The sequence below is a fragment of the Cervus elaphus genome, chromosome 29 (assembly GCF_910594005.1).
Source record: "Cervus elaphus chromosome 29, mCerEla1.1, whole genome shotgun sequence".
Classification (NCBI taxonomy): Eukaryota; Metazoa; Chordata; class Mammalia; order Artiodactyla; family Cervidae; genus Cervus; species Cervus elaphus.
In genome coordinates this window covers 16,895,425-16,916,729 of record NC_057843.1, presented here as the reverse complement: position 1 = coordinate 16,916,729, position 21,305 = coordinate 16,895,425, and the positions used below count along the sequence as shown (strand labels likewise).

At 47.0% G+C, this 21,305-nt stretch overlaps 2 protein-coding genes across 5 annotated transcripts in view; both read right to left on the bottom strand.

The window, feature by feature from the left end:
* The window catches only part of EQTN (equatorin), a 76,308-nt gene extending 74,439 nt beyond the window's left edge, over positions 1-1,869 (bottom strand). Inside the window, exon 1 of the mRNA XM_043890604.1 lies at positions 1,746-1,869. The gene's annotated coding sequence lies outside the window, so the exon portion shown is untranslated. The remainder of the gene's footprint in view (positions 1-1,745) is intronic.
* MOB3B (MOB kinase activator 3B) overlaps positions 1-21,305 on the bottom strand; it is a 215,045-nt gene that overhangs the window by 42,291 nt on the left and 151,449 nt on the right. For all 4 annotated transcript variants that reach the window (XM_043890605.1, XM_043890609.1, XM_043890608.1 and 1 more), the window contains exon 3: positions 1,746-1,948. In XM_043890605.1, coding sequence (XP_043746540.1) covers positions 1,746-1,948 — 203 coding nt within the window. The remainder of the gene's footprint in view (positions 1-1,745; positions 1,949-21,305) is intronic.

The window sequence follows — 21,305 nt, the reverse complement described above, 5'->3', positions numbered from 1 at the left end:
TGTATTTTGATTCTTTAATATCCAGGGCCTTGTGAAAAATGGAGGGACGGCCTTGATCAGGACTCACCAATTTCTAGAGATAGTAACCAACTCATCCTTGAGCTCCTTACTCACCAGTCAATACAAACCAACCAATCCAGGGTCCACTGCCCCAAGCACCTCCTCTAAGGCTGCTCACACTTAGGGCTAAAATTCCTTTTCTCCCACCACCCTTCTTTGGGGATCTGTGAGTAAAACAAACTATCTTTTTAATGGCATCATCTCTGGATCTGTTGGCCTCACCAGACATAAATTATAGCCTATATTTTAAGAACATGTGAGACGTCCCTGGTGGTCCAATGGTTAAGAATCCACCTGCTGAGGCAGGGGACATGGGTTCAATCCCTGCTCCAGGAAGGGCCCACATGCTGGGGAGCAACTGAGTCCATGCTCTAGAGTCTGGGAGCCGCAGCTACTGAGCCCATGTGCCACAACTACTGAAGCTCGCATGCCTGGAGTCTGTAGTCTGCAACATGAGAAGCCCAGGCACCACAACTAGACTGTAGCCCTCCCTTGTCATAGCTAGAGAAAACCCAAGTGCAGCAATGGAGATCCAGCACAGCCCCAAAATTAGATCAATCAATCAATCAATCTTTGAGAAAACAACAAAAAAAAATGTACATAAAGAAAAAGGAAGACAGGCTAGCAAATGACTGGTCTGGCCCCTGCACTCTGGCCATTGTTCAAGTGGACTTGGATCAAAGTTAGTTACTCTGTCAGTTATGTTTACCAAAAACTGCCACTTTAAACTGTTTTAGAGAAAAAGCATGATTCTTCCATAAAGCACTGTGTTATACTGGCTAAGACAGCACTCAGAAGAGCTGTTAGAGATAGCTCTGATGAGGGTATCCATCGTATGATACATGTTACAAAAGATGCAGGGTTTTTTAGGGGCCCTTGACTTCTAAAGCACAGTTTGAGTCCAGCTGTAAAGATAGCTTAGAAAGAAAATAAAAGAACTCCTCATTCACCTAAACAATAAGAGCAAAGTGTTCTTAACCAAGTGTTCTGAACTCTCACATATTCCATTAAAACTGCACTGCCAGGGGTTCAGTATGAAAAGTCAAGTCCCCATGACGCTGTATTCTCATCTCGGGCTCACCTCTCTTTCTCCCTGGAATAAAAGCTACTCAAAGACAGCTTAACTTAACTTTGTGTTTCTCGAAGCTGCCACCCAGTAGGTGCTAAATATTTATTCACCAACTGAATAAATGTTTATTACCTTCTTTGGAAACCACCGTAGCAGATGACATAGAACTCAAAGATCCCCATTTATGGCGTTAAGTAAATAGGTGAGAACTAAAGCTACTCCTGGGACTTCCCTGGTGGTCCAGTGGTTAAGAATCCATTCTAATGCATGGGATGAGAGTTCGATCCCTGGTCAGGGAACTAAGATTCCACATCCATGGGCAACTAAGCCTGCATGCTGCAACTAAAACCAGACGTAGTCAAATAAATATTCAAAAGGAAAAAGTTTTTTTTTTTTTTAAAGCTACTCCCTCTGGCCCAAACCGTGACAATCTCAGTCCTTGAATGCTGTGCACATCTTGGCATATCCTGACCTTTACCTGACCCCTAAATCCTGCCCAATTCTGCAATCTTCCAGTCAGCAGCCGGCCATCAGTGCAGGGGCATGGCAGTGTTCTGTGACAAATGGTCAACCTCCTGGGGTGACCTGGGTGTAGCCAGTACACAGTGACACTTACCAAGGGCTCCAGCTCCTTGCGGTCTATGAGGTTCATCTCCGTGACGAAGTAATAGAAGTGTTTGTAGCAGGTGTTGACGTGGGCCTCGGCACCCATCACAATGACCCGGTCGAAGTGGTGGATGTAGACGTGGACGAAGACCCGGAAGAGGCGGCACAGGATCTTCTTGCAGATCTGCAGGAAGTTCTTTGGGAAGGGAACACCTGGAGAAGGGAAAAGGGAACAAAACCATGATGGGGATGCTCTGGCGGGCCCCGAGCACATGCTTCAGCCTGGAGACCAGCCCAGGACAAGTCTCCCGGGCCAGCCTGCAGATGCCTGGCTCTGTGTGGGCAACTCCACTGGACACGGCCTGAAAAGGTGGCCGAAATGGTGTTAAATTCAAACGCCAACAACCAGGAAAAAGACTGAAAAAATGAAGGAAGAGGGTCAGGCTTCCTTCTTTGGTGGTATCTTTTTTCGTACACATAGACATGCAGAAATAATGATTTTTAGTTTGAAATATGCATTCTTTTTTACTTTTCCCACTCATAGAGCCCAAGAAAGTTCTTTTTCTTCTTATCTTTAATATAGGAAAACTGGTAGGAGGAGGGTGATGCTCCAGGGAGACTGGCACTCCTGACACAAAGAATCAAGGAGGGGTGGGGGCTGCAGAAATCCGAAAGCCCCTTCTCATCAAAGGAAGCAGTCAATGCACAACTCAGCCAGTGGTGGCCATGTGGGGACAGAGGCCCGGGGCTGCTAGATCTTCTGGTTCTTCAAGATGATTCAGAAATCCGGGGTTCTATGTGAATTATCTGGAGTTCTGTTTTTAAAATGATATCGAGACCTTCCTGGCAATCCAGGGGTTAAGATTCTGAGCTTCCACTGCAAGGGTTGCAGGTTCATTCCTTGGTCGACCCACATGCCTTGCAGCCAAAAGGGACAATAATAATAATAATCATAGTAAAATGATAGCAATTAACCTGAAGTTAAAAAAATATACCACAGGTCAAGACAAAACATCTTTCCAGGGATAACTTGTCCTGAAAACTACCAGTTTGTAAATTCTGGTCTAAACTTTCCCTGAGATCCACTGTTTCTGGGGTGTGAAAATGCAACAAAACCTCATGGAAACTTTGCCTGACAGTTACTGTCACCTCCTCTTCTTGAGGAAGGTGAGAGTTGGGGGGGCGTTGTTCACAACACAGACTGGGTGGGTGGTCAGAGGAATTACACAGGTTTCCCGTCTGATGACCACCACTCCCAGCTTGGTCAGAGCAACAGATAGCAGCATCCCAAGCCCACACTCTTTCTCCATCTCAAACACTGCTTAAGCTATGGTTATTTACACTGTCCTTAGGTAGTGACATCATAGATTCCGAAGTCAGATAGCCTTTAAATTCCTATACTGATCCTTTTCCAGCTGTTCGACTACAGGCAAGTTATTTAACCTCTCTGAGCTTCCGTTTTTCCGTAGGTAGGGTGAAAATACCAACTGTTGTAGGACTAGAAGTGATACCCAGAAAATAGAGACTTTCTTAAACGGCCAGGAGAGTGTCAACATGTCTAAAATCCTACAGTGCCTGGTACATGGGAAGAGCTTGCTAAATGGGAATGACAACCCCCACCCCCCGAATCTCTCTGTTTTGTAAAATCCGGACCATCTAGCTGTTGTTATAAGGGAGCCCTTATCAGGAAAAGGTAGACATGACCACCTGCCTTTCAGCAGAATTGCAGAGCAGTGCTCAGGGCATGGCCCTGGTCCCCAGGAAGCCTGGAGTTTTGCTGTCTGTGCCTCTGCTGAGTCCTAATCACAGCTGTCTGGTGAGAGACGTCGGTAACGGGATCGCCTGGGACCCCTGGGGCAGGATGCGAGATGAAACACACCTGGCAGTTGGCAGAGGCAGGGTCTGCCTCCCCATTACCCAGCACTGATACTGGCTTTTTTCCCTAGAACAAAATGGCAACATATCAAATGAACCACAGGGAGAGACTGGGGCACAGCTTGGCAGCTGACTGTCTGGGCAACAGATGCTGGGGTTTGGGGGTGGGGTGAGGCAGAGCTGGGACAAGGTGGAGGGCAGCCCCTCCCAGAGCTGATAGATGGTTTCCACTGATGAAAAGGGGCTGGTGAAGACCACTGTTGCCAGGCTCGGGGAGGCTCTGGAGCCTTCAAAGAGGCCCAAGACCTAGAGATGATGGAATCTCCCTTCATCCACATTCAAGAATATTCCCATCAGAAGGGGAGTCCTTTAACAACACTGAGACAGTATCAGGGGTTGACATGGGTTACCTTGGCAACCTGTCTGTGATGTAGGGTTTACTAGTCCTGCATCACCAGTGAATAACACCAAACACAGATGAACTTGCTCCAGGCCACTTAGGTAAACAGTGGCAGCGCTGGGATTTGGACCAAGTCAGTCTGATTCTAAAATATAACCAACCTAGGACTTGCCGAGTGGGTCCAGTGGTTAAGAATCCACCTTGCAATACAGGGGAATGCAGTTTCGATCCCTGGTCTGGGAAGATCCCACATGCCCCAGAGCAACTAAGCCCATGAGCCATAGCTAGAGAGTCTATGTGCCACAATGAAGATCCTGCATGCTGCAACAAAGACCCACGCAACCAAATAAATAAATAAAATCTAACAGATCTGGTTATGTTTGACATGTGACTCTCTGCCAAGGATAAAAGCACAGCTTAAAGGCTAAATGTAACAAGGCATCTCAAGGTTACTTTTTGGTGGTGCAGAAATATAATTTTTTAAAAAGGAAAGGGGTGAGGAGAGAAGGGTGAAAAAAGTCCACACCATCTGGAGCCACAGCTCTGAGTACTAAGAGGTCAGCTAATACTCTGCTGCCCTGAGAGAGATGTTTCCTTGGCCGGTGCCTTAGACCATGGATCTGGGACTGAGAGTAAAAGCCAACATTTACTGAGCACTGAAGTCTTGGGCTTCCCTGATGGCTCAGACCATAAAGAATCTGCCTGCAGTGCAGGAGATGCAGGTTTGATCCCTGAGTCGGGAAGATCCCCTGGAGAAGGAAATGGCAACCCACTCCAGTATTCTTGCCTGGAGAATCCCATGGACAGAGGAGCCCGGCAGGCTACAGTCCGTGGGTTCACAAAGAGTTGGACACAACGGAGCGACGAACACTTAACAAGTCCAGGTACTGATATTGTTACCATCTCACATATGAGGAACCCGACTTGGAAAATTAAGTGACTGCCCCGGGTCACACAGCTGGCAAAGAATGGAGGGCTTTGGACCCAGGATTGTCTAACTCCACAGCCCATGAGGACCCAGCACCCTGAAATCTGGAGTTGTTGCTCTGGAGTTCTGCACACACCTCCAGCTCCCAAGCCCTTCCTTCCTGAGTAGCCTGAATATCCTCAGGTGCACTTATCTTTCCTGTTACCAGCTGCTAGGGCACATGGCAGGGAGTGGGATTTCCCAGGCAAAAATACTAGAGTGGGTTGCCATTTCCTCTGCCAGGGGATCTTCCCAACCTGGGGATCGAACCAATGTCTCCTGCATTGCAGGTGGACTCTTTACCGCTGAGCCACCAGGAAACCCCAGTTCCCATGAAACAGCCACAGAAAACTGAACTCTGAGAGAGTCTTGATATGTGTATGTGTGTTGTGACGTATTCCCAGTGAAATGCTGGGCAGCGATATTTCAGTGTTTTGTTTGTTTGTTTAACGTAACTGTGGCTTAGCTCAGTTAAAGTGTTTGCCTGGCCCAGGAGGTAGAGGAGTGGTTTGGCTCTGAACAAGACTCAGGCTCTTTCTTTGGCATCCGGCTACTACAGCTCCATGGCATAGGCAGCCTCACTGTTGAGATGATCATTGTTTGACCTCCACTTAGCTCAGTACCTGGGTTGTAGAAGGAGCTCAAAAAATGTTTGCTTGCTTTAAATGAATGCAACCTGGCAGTAGGAAGAACGAAAGGCTAACGAACCATCTCAAATGGACACTGGGCTTGTTACCATGGCAGCCAGAAGCTGAGGAGGCCATGCAAGGCTCAGGGCAGAGGGCAGCCTGTGTGTTCCATGGGGCATCACTGACTCACTCAACACTGTATCCAACCGCCTCCTTTTGTTCCTTCAGCTTCTCTTTGTACATAAGATACTGGGAACCCTCCACTTTTGTGTTTCCCAAGGTCTGTCTTAAAAAAGACTAATTCTGGGAGATCCTTGGTTAAAAGCTATACTTGACCTTATATTTATTAAAAATGCTTTTTATAAAACTTTGCAATATACCTAACCATAGTAAAGAATCTGAGAATGCCTGTAGTCAAAAGTTCTATTTAACTCTGGAACTTCCTTTTACCTATAATAGCAACTGGTTTAAAAGTCTCTAATCAGACTTCCTAGGTTTCATTTCCAGCTCTATTATCTAGTAACAAGATAGTGACACCCAAACAACTTAGTATGTCTAACCCACAGTTTCCCCGTCGTGAAAGAAACAGGGATGTGAATATTATCTGTAGCTCAGGTGATTGTGAGGATTAAATCCACACACGTAAAAGCCTTTGCTAATATTCTGCAGACAAGAAACACTCTCGTGAACTGTTAAGTTTTAATATTGCATGGACCAAACAGCCTTTGTAACATACTTTTGGATTAAATTCTTCCTGCACATGTATTTTCAGGAGGGCAGTCTTGGTATTAATGCATCATTTTGCAAAGAACTAGAGTAGTAGGCACTTGATTAAGCCCTGGATTATATTCAGCCTTGCATTATTTTCTACATATTTCTCATATTTATGTCTTGTATTACTGTAAGTTCCCTGAACAAAGGGGCTGTCTTATACTTTTATTCCATCTTTTAAAGCACCTGGCACAGGGCTAGATAGGGAATACTCATCAATCAAAACTGAGCCATAAGACTGCAGTGGTCTTACTTAGTTGAGATGTGAATCCATCGTCTCCTATTTGGAGGAGGTAAAAAGCCTACAGCAGAAATGATAGCTTTCTCCCAGAGACCTGGTCGGGTCCTGGCATGGAAGGCTGCACAATGATCTTCTGGGGAGGAGGGCTCTGAGATGAAGAACATTTTGATCTAGCCTAGAGGGTGGGAAGAAAAACTCCGAAACCCCTCCTTTTATCATGAAAACCTCCCATCTTTACCTTTCCATATAGTTGTTTCAGGGGAGGGGGGTGATTGACAGTTAAATTTCAGTCACTGTACTCAATTAGAAAGTTAATACCAGACAATATTAACCAGCAGTCTCAGCCAGAATAGACTGCATAGATTTGGAGTTAAAGTTTGACTAGTCTTATAATAACCCAGACAAACCTTCCGACAATAATCTTGGACAGGTGCACATGGATCATGGAAAACAACGTTTGACCCAAAGGTCTCTAAATGATTTGTAAGCACGGACTAATCTCGGCACCTCCCCTGAGTCTCAGATTCAAGCTGGAAAATGTCAGATTCCTAGAAGCTGGCTAGATGCGTTCAGATGAGTTCTGCAAAAAGGTGATAGATATCTAGCTGTCTAGGAAGGACGAGGATGGCCTCGGGGCAAGTGGTGTGGCTTAGGCCTCTATGTGAGCCTAACATAGAACCCGGAAAAGGTAATGACACCCCATTCCAGTACTCTTGCCTGGAAAATCCCATGGATGGAGGAGCCTGGTAGGCTGCAGTCCATGGAGTCGCTACGAGTCAGACATGACTGAGCGACTTCACTTTCACTTTTCACTTTCATGCATTGGAGGAGGAAATGGCAACCTACTCCAGTGTTCCAGCCTAGAGAATCCCAGGGACAGGGGAGCCTGGAGGGCTGCCGTCTATGCAGTCACACAGAATCTGACACGACTGAAGTGACTCAGCAGCAGCAGCAAGACAGAACCAAGCTGAGCTTGGATTCCAGAGTGAGCCCAGGCAGGATGCCTGGGTGGAAATCAGAATCCCAAACCGATCACTCACATGTGGTTCCAGCAGGAATTTGCTCAACTACTAGACTCAAAGCAAGATAAGAGTTTGCTGAGTGATCAGGCAACGGAGGAGGCTGGCCAGAGAGTTGGCATGAAGGCAGAGGGTGCGGTGAGCCCGGGGGCTGGGAGCCCCTCTTGAAGGTCTGACTAGGCAGCCTCACATTCTGCTTCTAATGCTGCTGGGGACCTGGTACTCGGCCGGGACCCAGCATCTGACAGAGCCCTACAGAGTTTATGAATGTGTCTAACCGCAGACCTTCTGATCTCCAAGCCACATTGAGCTCAAGAGCTAAATCGAGCATGGAATACAATAATTTCTTTGGGGCTCTACTCAGATTTGCCTTTCATCTCTGACTCAGTAAATCTCCTTTCTCCCAAACAAAATTGAATAAAAATTCCAGTAATTTTTGAGCTTTAATCCATTTTCTCCCTTCCTCATCCCCTTCTCTCCCCTCCCTTTTGTTAAGCCACCAAATGTCCCACTCAATCCATCCTCTTCAGGCACCACCTCTAGGGGTGGGGGAGGGGTGGGGGGGAAAGCAAGTTGTTTAAATGACTTGTGTCTTTTTTCTTTTATCCTGTTATGGAAGCTGCAAAAAGAGAGAGTCCCTCAGGGAATGCAGAGATGCTATGACAAGGCCACAGAGGGGAGACTGTGGTCCCAGAGTCAGACAAGACCTAGGAGGCAATTTCTGAGCTAGATGCTACCCATTCTAGCTTTCACGGTTTTTCTGCTCTTTCCTTCTGGAGAGAAAGCCAGATGCTTGGGGCTGAGACCCCTGGTCTGTGACAGCGCTCGGTTGATCCTGGGCGGTGGAGGGCTGGAGAGTCAGGGTTCAAAGGGACATGAGAGAATGTCCCCACACATCCCAGGTTCCACAAGCAGCTGGCAGATATTCCAGCCCGTCCTTAATGCTGCTCCCTTCTTTAGAGTTCAGCTCAAAGCCTTCTGTCACCCCCAGACTCAGCTTCCCTGGCATCTTCCATCTGCTCCTGATACACTCCTGAGTGCTGACATTGTTGTTCAGTCACTCAGTCGTGTCCGACTCTTTGTGACCGCATGGACTACAGCACGCCAGGCTTCTCTGTCCATCACCATCTCCCAGAGCTTGCTCAGACTCATGTCCATTGAGCCAGTGATGCCATCCAACCATCTGAGCATGGTCCCCAGATGCTAATTCCACACTGAGGTGCGTGCATCCTGACTCGTGTCTGCGGGCCCCTCCAGACTCTAGGCTCCCGGAGGAGCTTGTCACAGATGGATCCCCCGTGCCACTGTGGAGCCCGGAGCGGGTGGGTGTGTGATACATCCTTGCCGGCTGCTGGCTGGAGGGCTGAGCTCTTATGCCATCTGCTTACAGCAGAATCAGAGGTCAGAAAGGCATGAGGACTGACTGGCTTGAGGTTGAGAGCTAGTCTGAGATGAAAAGGGGTCTGAATTCAAGTCTGTCTGACTCCAGAGCCTGTTAGGCTCTTTCCACTCTGCCGGGAAAGTGGATGGGATTCTTACGGTTTGTTTCATCTCATGCCAACCCAACTGGCAGAGTCAAAGGAGCCAGATTTGTTAAAAAATGAAGGTGGAAAAGGGCGTATTGGCTCTTACTTCCCCAGAGGCATGTGTCATTCGTGGTTGACGGTTCTGGTTAAGCGTCTGGCTCTGGCGTCAAGCTCTGGTTTCAGAGTCCAGCTGTGGAACTTCCCTGCCACTTGCCCAAGGGCTAGTTCGCTAACTCCTAACAGGCTCGGTTTCCTTATCTGTGGAATGAGCATAATCACACCTAGTATTTTGTGAGACTGTGAGGATAAAACAGGAAGCACAGGGCCAGCAGGCTCTCAGAGGCATTCGGCAAAAGGCCGCTGATGTTACTACCACTGGGAGGCTGGCTCTTCCTTGTCAAAGTCCAGGGTCGGGGAAGGCACATGAAGCTGCACGGATAGAACTCCCTATTCTCCAGAGGACTAGCTCTGCCTGGAAAGTAGATCTGGACCCGAGGTGATCCGTGGAAACACCATGCGAACCGTCCAAGGAGCTTCCACATGACCCAGGATGAAGCCTAATGCATTGGCCAATCCTTGGGGGACCCCAGTGGCTTCCTAGGTGGCACTAGTTAGTAAAGAATTTGCCTTTTATTGCAGGAGACTTAAGAGACCCGGGTTGGATCCTGGGTCAGGAAGATTCCCTGGAGGAGGAAATGGCAATCCACTCCAGTATTCTTGCCTGGAAAATCCCATGGACGGAGGAGCCTGGGGGCTACAGTTCATGGGGTCACAGAGCAGACAGGACTGAAGCGACTTGGAACAGCACACACAGTGGCATGTCAGTTGTTGTTTAGTTGCTAAGTCCCATCAGGCTCTTCTGCGACCCCATGGACTGTAGCCTGCCAAGCTCCTCTCTCCATGGGATTTCCCAGGCAAGAATACTGGAGTGGGTTGCCATTTCCTTCTCCAGGGGATCTTCCTGATCCATGTCTTGAACTGAACCCATGTCTCCTGCAGGCAGGTTCTTTACCACTGAGCCACCAGGGAAGCCCTGCATGTCAGTAACAACGACCAAAATTGCCAGCTTTGTTCCCTCACACTGTCTCTCCTGTTGAGAGCATCTCTGCTGTCCTTTGGGTCTTTGGGGGCCAGGACCGGGAGCGCACATGTGAAAATCCCTCTCCAAGTCATAAAAACTACTCATTCTCAATAGCTCGTGGATAAAAACAACATCCCACACACGTGGGTAAAGAAAACAAGCCTCTGGCAGCATGGCTGAGAACATACCATTTCCAAAATACTTGCAAAACAAAACGCGATTGGATCACAAGGAGGAAAGAAAGAAAGAAAGAAAAGCGACCCTAACAACATAAATCTATTTCTTAAAAATTTCCCCCTAATACTCTATTCTCCTGCCCATTCCATCCACATTCTCCTGCCTCCTGCAAAATGTATATATATTTATCTGAAGAAGCCTCCTGATCTTGCTTATGAAAATTCAACTCTGGAAGGCCGATTCCTCTAAGCAGATGTTTTGTGTTATCTCAGTGCGTTCCTCAAGAAAGTGTCTCTACACTGTGCCAAGGAAAACAAACCCATGTAGCAAGACTTTGTTCCTCTGCCTGAGAAAAAAAAAAAAGGCCCCAAACAAGCTGACAGCTGCAAATGGTTAGAAATAAACTGGCTACTACTCTCTTCCCCGACTCCCTCTGCCTGATCCCAGCCTCCCCCTACTCCTACCCTGAGTTACTCTGGTACCTATTATCACAGTGGCTGGAACAGAGAAAGGAAAATAGAAGAGCAAGTGATCATACGTCCTAAACAGATTGTTAGTTCTTTCAGACGTGCCATTTGCCGGGCAGAGGAAGTGCTGTTTCAGCCACAGCCAAAGGTGCCTGCCTGTCACCCCCACCCCCGCCGCCCCCCGCCTCCCCCAGCACCACGTCTCTGTTGCTGGAAGATCTTTATCCACATCCCCATCTCTAGACTGGCGGGTGGCTCCATCCGCTTTGTCTGTGTAGAGGTGGAAGTAGACCAAGATAGACCCAAGAGGAACTCAGAAAGGCGTTCGTTCACTATGGACTGGCAATAAAAGCCATCAAAGGCAAATTCTTACAAGTTCAGACCTGCCGAAAATCAAATGGCCTGAATGAGAGAGTGAACTGAGAACATGATGTTAATGAGCCTCATTAGAACTGGAAAGTTAGACAGAAGCACCAATACTTTTATCATGAGCCCCAGTCAGAAACTGAAAATGACTTCTGTTTTCAAAATACAACCTCTCTTTATTCACCAGCAGAATCCTTCTTCCATTACATGCAGGGCGATGAATACCCAGTCTTGTCTGATCTATATCTATCTATCTATCTATCTATCTATCTATCTATCTATCAGTTTCCCAGGTGGCACAGTGGTAAAGAATCTGCCTGCCAATGCAGGAGACACAGGTTCAATTCAAGACACAGGTCAGGAAGATCCCCTGGAGAAGGGAATGGCTACCCACTCCAGTATTCTTGCCTAGAAAATTCCATGGACAGAGGAGCCTGGTGGCTACAGTCCATGGGGTTGCAAAGAGTTGGCTACAACTGAGAGACAAGCATGTACACACACATGCACGTGCACACACACACACATATACACACACAATGGAATACTACTCAGCCAGTAAAAATGAATGAAGTAGTGCACCAGCAAAACCCTACAACAGCTTCTGACTGCTTCAGCTCCTTCAAGATAGAAGAACTGTGTACAACTTAGCAACTAATAAAACAAACAAAAAAAAAAGTGCTACAAGGTAAAATCAGAGCTATTTAACAGGGCAGGCAAGACACTCTCTGGTTTTATAAGCCTGCATGTCTCCATTATTACCTCTGGATCCTCCCAACTTGCATCTAATACCCAGCCCTCCAGAGCTAAGATCCATTCCCTCACTTCTGGGCCTTGGCACATACCGTAGAGTTGGTAGATGGAAACCCTCCTCCTCGGCTTCGCCTTTTTGTGTGGATAACTCTCATTTGTTATTCAAGACTCAAGTAAGTTATCACTTTCTTTGGGCTGTTCTCCTCACCCTTAGTTCTAGTTAGGCAAACTATAACACCCTGAACTTTTCCCAGGATTACACTTACTATTGTCTTTTAACTGTCCCTTTTTTGGTCTCCCATTAGAATGAAAATTTTGAAATGTCAAGGAATATCACTTCCTGTTCACAGTTACATCCCTGGCATCAAATACACGCCAGAAAACGGGGGTTCTCTCGAACTTACGGTTTCCAGAGGGGATCAAGGGAGGTAGGGATAGTCAGGGAGTTTGGGATGGACATGTACACACGGCTACAGTTAAAGTGGATAACCAGCAAGGACCTACTGAATAGCACAGGGAACTCTGCTCAATGTTATGTGGCGGCCTGGATGGGAGAATTCAGGGGAGAATGGATACATGTATATATATGGCTGGGTCCCTTCGCTGCTCACCTGAAGTTACCACTGTTAATTGGCTATACCCTAATATAAAATAAAAAGTCAAAAAAAAAAAAAAAAAGAATATGGGGGTTTTCTGTGAGTATTTGTTGAGTGAATAAGTGAACAAATGACCATAGCATGTAGAGGTGGAGCTTTGCCTGCTTGGGTTCCACTTCTTCTCCCATTCTGAGGCAATAGCCCTTGAGTCACAGTCTGAAAACCATTGTTCTATGGGAAGATTCCCCAGGGAAGTGCTATACGCCCATGTTTAACCTTGACGCGTCCAAGGCCATAAGGCTGCAGTGAAAATTAATACCTATTTAACTCTTCACACCTGGCAGACCTCTGATGCATCTTTCTACTAACTTCTCACTCATCCCGGGAAAGAAGCATCTCCTCAAATTGTATTTAATATTTATATTGAAAAGCTTATTTTCATATAAATAGAAAACTATCAGGTCATTTTCCAGAGTTACTAAAATTTGAAATAAGCCAGGATTGATCGATAAACAAAATATCCTGAGACACATGATTGAAGGAGGCAGAGAGAGAGAGAAGATAACAAAAGCAATTCATTCTAGATTTCCCTGGTGGTACAGTATGAAATCAACCCTGAATATTCATTGGAAGGACTGATGCTGATGCTGGAACTCCAACACTTTGGCCACCTGATGCAAAGAACTGACTCATTGGAAAAGACCCTGATGCTGGGAAAGACTGAGGGCAGAAGAACAGGGTGACAGAGGGTGAGATGGTTGGATGGCATCACCAACTCAATGGACGTGATTTTGAGCAAACTCTGGGAGATACTGAAGGACAGGGAAGCCTGATGTGCTGCAGTCCATGGGGTCGCAAAGAGTCAGACACAACTGAGCGACTTAACAACAACAAAATATATATCAAAACATATTGGGAATAGAAGTCCTACGGCAACAGCATTTTTAAAGCCAATTTCTTGTTTTTAATTCACCAATTTTCTGCTAATTCTGAGAAACAAAAAGGAGAAAGGGGGAGAAAGAACTATTGGAAATAAATTCCAGCCCCTGCCAGCCCTAATTCACTCCCTGACCCAGAACCACACCTGGAGAACCATATGCCTCTTTGGGAATTATATGACTGGGCAGGAATTATAAGCCTGATCATAAAGTGATAAGGGAAACTGAGGTCTTAATGATGTCTGGAGGCCAGAAGAAAATTGGAAACATCATATTTAAATACTGAAAACCTGTCATTTGGGAAACGAAAGGGGGAAGAAAACAGCAAACCACTCACCCTGGGCCACAAAGCTTACAGGTGTGGGAGAAGAATTCAAGAATTTCTTTCTGACTTCAAAGTCTGTTCTCTTTTCCACCACTTTATGCTATCTCTTTCTGTGGCTGGAGGCAGTTCGTTCCTTCTTTAGATCAATGGGAGGGCAAATCGTTGTGTTGTCAGAGATGTCCGAAAGTGGGATTCATGGTCCAGGGTGGTGGTGAGTTCCCCATGCAGGGAGATGTTCAAGTAGAGGCCACTTGCTAGTGTTAGAGAGAGGACCCAGGTAAGAGAAGGTGGTTTCCACCACTGGCTGCATATGACAGTCACCTGCATTTGTTAACAGGACAGACTCCCAGTCCCCTTTCTGACTCTCTGGGTCTCGCAGGCATCTCAGGACTAGCTAATTTTTAAAAGTACCTTTGGAGATTCTAATGCAGCTTTTGGGAATTGCTGGGTTGTCCAAATCTGAGATCCTATGACCATAGCAACTGCATTGTAAGAAAGGGCCAGCTGTGGGATGTCAGTCCTGGTGTTAACAGTGACGACGATACCAGCTATCGTTTGCTGGGTTTACTGGGTTTATCATTTAAGGGTTTACTACGATCCACAGCTAGTGCATTATCTCACAAACTACCCCACGAGGCAGGCGCCACCACCATGCCCATTTCACAGATGGGGAAGATTAAGTTCCCTGTCCACAGTCATGCCACAAGGAGGTGAAGGAGCTGGGCCGTGAATCTAGGCAGGCTGGCTGTAGACCTTTACTCCTCATCAGGAGAAGGAACCAAACGTGACCTGATTCAAAGCCATCCAGTCCTAGGCAGGTTCTGAATAAAACCCACCAGCAGTTGATCTCCCAAGTCACAAAAATTCCACAGCACAAAACTCACCAAGAAGTGAAGTAAGGACTTCCCCGCTGGTCCAGTGGTTAAGAGTCCACCTTGTAATGCAGGAGATTCGGGTTTGATCCCTGGTAGGGGAACTAAGATCCCACATGCTACAGAGCAACTGCCGGTGCACCATGACTGGAGAGCCTGAATGTCACAACTAAGACCCAACAGTCAAAAAAATACAAAGCTTAACGACAACAACAACAACAAAGTGAAATAGATTCTCAGGCCACGAAATGACTACGAGGACTAAAAGTATCGCAAAACTCTCATGGTATAAAGTCTAGATTTCTTTGGCCCACATGTATTATATTCGGTTTTTAAAATTTGAAGTTTTTTCAACACAGCACGAATTCACCCCGGTAATTCCTACTGCCATTCCTTCATTCAAAACCAAACCGAAACAAACCATGCTCATTAAAAACGGTTTTACTGGGTCATGGAATGTTCAAACAAAATGACATTAAGTATATTGACACTCAGTTAAAACATTAACCCCAGTGAAACTCCTGATGTGCTAATTCAACCAAGCCCACCCACACCTTTCTGGGAAAAGCCGGGTCACCTGCTCTACCTTGTCCAGATCCTCACCCACCACGTAGTCGGGAGGCCAGCTTCAGCACCAGGAGTGCCACGTTAGTGCAGACGCTTGCTCAATCATGTATGTTCTATTTCCTCCCTCTGGGTCACCTCAGCCTTAGCATGTGGGATCTTTGCATTCTGTGTGCCAAATTCCAAGAGGACTTTCCCGGGTAAGCGCTCTACTAAGGCTAACCCTCTTATTAAGGCTGACTCTGGGCAAAACATCTAGAGTGGAGGTGGTCTTCTAAGCACCCCGGTACCCCCAGAATAATCACTCTTGTTCTTGCTTCCAGTCCAAGGTCCTTAAGCTCTTCTTACTTTTTAATGATCCTTTCTCTCAAAGTTCCTAACCCTTTGTTAGGAAAACTGGTTAAAAGAGTCACAGAAAGGGACTTCCCTGGTGGTGCTGTGGTTAAAAACCCGCCTGCTAAGGCAGGAGACACAGGTTCGATTCTTAGTCCAGGAAGATTCCACATGCTCTGGGGCAGCTAACCCTGTGTGCGGCAACTACTGAGCTCATGTGCATGCGCTAGGACCCACACTTCTCAGCAAGGGAAGCCATCGCAATAAGAAGCCGAGATCTGCAACTAGAGAGGAGCCCCTGCTCACCGAAACTGGAGAATGTCTGTGTACAGCAACGAAGAGAAATGAAAGAATAAGATAAATAAAACTCTTAAAAATAGATAAATAAAAATCACAGGAAAGAGTTGCAACAGCTTGAATGAGGTCAACCAGTAGAGATGTCTGGGGCTTTTCCCTCTGCCTTAAGGAAGCTCAATTCAAACTGGGGTTGGGAAGAGGCGGAGCCAATGTCAACGTCATAAACCCAGAAATCACCTGGGAAACCAGGACACAACCTCTCACCAGGTCACAATCAATCAGGGTGAACTTCGGAGAAGCCTGATGAACTTGTGGAGGTTTCAGGCTCCCCAGTGAACACCCACGAGGTGTAGCTGAGATCAGAGTGTCTCAGACTCCTCATGGCAAGGGCTGAGGCGCCGCTGGGCTAGTGGGAGGAATCAGAGATCTCCTCTCCCATCTCTCCATCCATTTCACTTGCCAACACTGGGCGACTTTGAAGTTCCTTTCCAGATGTAACATTCTATTGTTCTGAGACGCTCTTTCCCAGTGAAATAGATGGCTGTCTCCTCTTAGGGTTGCTTCCCCAACCCACGCTGATCCGAGGGCTGCTAACGGGCTGACACCTCTTCCCCAGAGGCCTGGGACTCTAAGATTGTCCCTGCTGAGTGACTGGGAAGCTGCCTCATTCTCTGCACATCCTGGCATGAGACGGGTCCCTCGCTGTCCCCACCAAGTGCCTCTGCAAACCGAGCCAGATGCAGACAGCTGGCGTCTGGGCAGAACAGCCACTTCAAGCAGCAGAACCCAGGCTGTCCCCTCGTGGTTTGTGATGGAATTAAAGATGTTTGCCTTTCAGCTATGGCCCCAGAATGTTCCAGGTCCATGAGAAGATCATGTGAAACTGGTGAGGGTTGGACATAACCTGACAGGAGTTGGTGTTCTCGAGTCTGAAGCCTTGGGGTCAGAAAGCCCTGGGTTCATACTTTTGATGCCCTTTGTTCCAACCCCAAGGCCTTGATCCCATGACTTCATCTTTCTGAACCTCAACTTTTTCATAGGTTAATTGGGCATTCTGATAGTTTGGTGGAGTGACTAGCACTCTAAATGTTCTTATTTGTTATTACTGCTCCCACTTTGTATTAATACCACATCAATGCCTGGCCTGCCTTAAAATGTGATGAATAAAATAAGCCAAAAAAGTTGAGGGACTCAAAGTTACCTAGCTGTGTGGTTGGTTACCCACTGCTTAAGATAGCAAATCAAGGGACTTCCCTGGTGGTCCAGAGGTTAAGAATCTGCTTTGCAATGTAGGGGATGCAGGTTCGATCTCTGGTCAGGAACAAAGATCCCACATGCTGTGGGGCAACTAAGCCTGCGGGCCACAACTACTGAGTCCTTGCACTCTGGAGCGCATGAGCCAAACTGGAGACTCCGAGTGCTGCAGTGAAAGATCCTGCATGCCGCAACTAAGACCCAATGCAGCCAAATAAATAAAAGGATAGCAAATCAATTCTCTATCTACAAGGGCTTCTCTGCTTAAATTCCTAGGCTCCCCATAACACATGGCACAGATTCAAATGCTATTCCCAGTGCCCTGGTTTCCTCTTTGCACCTGGAAGCTGGAAGGCCTGTATATTGTTCAGAAGATCAAGGCCAACCATTCCCCGAGTCCCCAACCCTCCTCTGTCCAAGTCCCATGGACAGAGGAACCTGGCCCATTACGAGTTCCTTCAAGTTGATTCCCACGCAGAGCTCCTTGGCTCCTACCTGAGCTGAGAAAAGAGAAGATCAAGAATTCCCTGGACCCTGCCCTCCCAGGACATAATGCAAACCTGACATGTGCGAACCTGTAGTGATCTGTGGTTCTCCAAAGTGCCATGGGAGATGAAGGGATATCAGGGGTCACTTTTTTTTTCCAACAAAAATTTTCTTTATTGTTGGGAGATATTTCTTTGGACCAACACCTTCCTATTGTCCACAGAAACAATGAAATCCCACAAATCTCTGAAAACAGTCCTCTCATTCCCATTAATGGCAACTTTATTTTCCCCAGTGGCTCAAATCCTGAATCCAGGCACCATATGCAGGGCCCACTTATACTGTTATTCACTACAGAGCAGAATTTGCAGAAACAGGGTGCTTCCTGCAGTGCCCCAGGGATTTGACATGATCAGTGGCCCCCCAATTATGCACCCCCCCAATCCTATTCAAAGCTCCACAACAATATCATGAACTTCCAGAACTTGGTGCCCTGTGGTCTTTACGTGTTAAGCATACTATTAAACGAGTAAAACTTTATTATGCAAGGTCCAGGGGGAGGGGAGAAAACACTGATTAATATGGTAAGAGGTAACAGTTGAGCAGATGAAAGGCATGTGGAGGGAGAAGAAAGCGGGCATCAATTTCACCCACCATGTGTCAGGCACCACTCAGGTCCTTCACAGGAAAGCACAGGAAGGAGATACAGCAAGAGCCTGGATCTAGAACCCAGCAGGCCCACATTCACGTCCGCCCGCACAGGGCACGCAGACGAGTTACGTGACCTCGTGGTGCCCTGGAGGTATTTAGAGAACCTCCCCCACAGGACTCCACAAGGATGAAAGACATTCGTATATATATACGCTGGTGCTTTCACTACAAAGCCTGGTGCCGAAGCTCTCTCATTGCATCTCTCCGTCTCATTCTGATCTTTATGATGTGGGTGGAGTCCAAGTTTTACCGTTGGAGAAACTGCAACACCGATAATGTATCTAGGGTCACAGGGGCAGGAAGTGGAGGTCTGGGGATTCAAACTCGGGCTCCGATGATTCCAAGTCATTAAACAACAGTGACTGATAGAGGTTGCCTGAGAGAAGTGAGATAGCCTTTCAAAGGGGTGGACAGGACAGGCCGTGGAGCCCCCAGAGTCACGTCCAGGAGGGTGAGCAGGTTGTTCATATGTGGGTATGGGTGTAGAAGGACACCTAACCGTGGAAGTTGATTATTTTCCTTTTTAATCAGGACAGAGTGCTTCTGAAACCTAGTACACTAGCTGGTACCTTTAATGAGTATCTGGGGATGTCTGTGTGCCACAACTACTAAAGCCCGAACAAGAGAAGCCTATCCGCCACAGCGAGACAAAGCCCGTGTGCAGCAACAAAGACCCACCACAGCCCTAAATAAATAAATGTATTTCTTAAAAAGAGTGTGCTTTAAAAAATGAAGAGTATCTGGGAAATAGGCGCATATATACATCTCTTGCTCACGTGCTGGCAGATTGCATTCTTGATTTGTTACTTATACTGTGTGTGCTAAGTTGCTTCAGTCTTTTCTGACTCTTTGCAACCATACGGGCTGTAGCCTGCCAGGTTCCTCTGTCCATGGGATTCTCCAGGCAAGAGTACTGGAGTGGGTTGCCATTTCCTCCTCCAGGGGATCTTCCCGACCCAGGGATCAAACCTGGGTCTCTTACATCTCCTGCTTTGGCAGGTGGGTTCTTTACCACTAGTGCCACCTACTCTACCCAAAACATAGTGGGCACCCAATAAATGGTTACAATTACTCATACTTTTTACCATATACTGGCCTGAGCTTAAATTTACATATATTATCCAGTGTGCCCTAAAGTTTGTCCTCATATAGTTAGAAGTTCCTTAAAATAATTTAAAGGGTGCCAGAGTTAAAGAAAATGTTGTTCACTCCATTCCTTTACAGGAAAATTTCTGATGTACATAAGCATTATAAAGGCTCTGAGAAATTCAACACTAAAGAAACCTGCTATTTTTAATTCAGGGCTTCCTAAACCTAATTGGCCACAGAACCCTTTCCTATATAATAGAAGCTTTGGGGAATATTGAAAATGCTCAATTAAAATTTGACTTGCCTGCAAGCAGGGGATAATTATTCCCACTTTCCCGATGAGAAAATAGAAACTCACCTGGTGGGTGGCAGGATCACCAACAGAAGCCCAAGTCTGTTTCCAAAATAAGAACACTCAAATTTCCAAAACACTGCTCTGGAAAAGCTACCATCCCAGACACTATGTTTTTTTGCTTTTCATTTCCTAAGGCTATGCACTGTGCTGGCTTAGTCTCTCAGTCCTGTCTGACTCTTTGTGACCCATGAGCTGTAGCCCGCCAGGCTCTTCTGTCCATGGGGATTCCCTAAGCAAGGAGACTGGACTGGGTTGCCATGCCCTCCTCCAGGTAACCTTCCCAATCCAGAGATCGAACGCTGGTCTCCCGTATTGCAGACAGATTCTTTACCGTCTGAGCCACCAGGGAAGCCCAAGAATACTGGAGTGGGTAGCCTATGCCTTCTCTAGGGGATCTTCCAGACCCAGGAGTCAAAGAGGGTCTTCTTCATTGCCGACAGATTCTTTACCAGCTAAGCTACCAGGGAAACCCAAATATTAGAAATCAGTGACTTGGCCAAAACCACAGAGCTGGTTAGGAGTGGAAAAGAGACTAGGTCTAATTTCAGTAACTTTTTAAAAACCTATAAAGATAGAAACAAGCCGTATCATTTGTCATGGATGTTCTGGGTGCACCCTGCCTGAGCTAAGACATGGATCAGTAGCTGACATGCCGACACTCAGGGTTAGTTCCAGGAACGGAACTGGGAGATCCTGTTCTTTCAGAGCTCAACAACCCGAGCAATCTCAGTCCATTCATCTTGGCAACTAGCTGCTCACACCTCACTGGACTGATGAAAAAAAAAAACAAAAAACAAAAAACCTGGTCACTTGGCAATAAAATCACTCCCACTGAAACAACTGCTCTGCATTCTTCCATAGGAAAAAACAGTGAAGGCCAACGTGTTTTAGGACAGGAACTCACTCACAGCCACGCTCTCTCCATCAACACCTCCCTCCAGCACTACCCTGGCACATCTGAGCGTGGACGGAAGCTTCCCCCAGGCTTGCCAAGATCCCCCTAGTGCAGCCCCCACACTGTCCTGGCAGTAGCGTCTGAAGCCGAGGTGCGTCCTGGCCACATGCCACAAGCCTGTTCCTGGGTGTGTGCCTTCATGACACAGCCTGTTCCTTCACTAGGGGAAGGAGAGAGGCTGAGCCTGGTTCTCAGCCAGCAGCCCCTGCTTCCAGCCCCTCTGTGAGATCGCGTCTCACAGGACACGAAGGTTGATCAGGCAGCCCTCGTCGAGAGCAAGCAGGATGAGGATCTGTAGACTGCTAAGAACGAAGACAGGCATCTTGCCCTAGAAATAAGCATCAAGCCAAGACAGTCTGGGGGCTTCCCTGGAGGCTCAGACGGTAAAGAATCTGCCTGCAATCCGGGAGACCTGGGTTTGATCCCTGGGTTTGATCCCTGGGTTGGGAAGATCCCTTGGAGAAGGGAATGGCAACCCACTCCAGTATTCTTGTCTGGAGAATCCCATGGACAAAGGAGTCTGGCA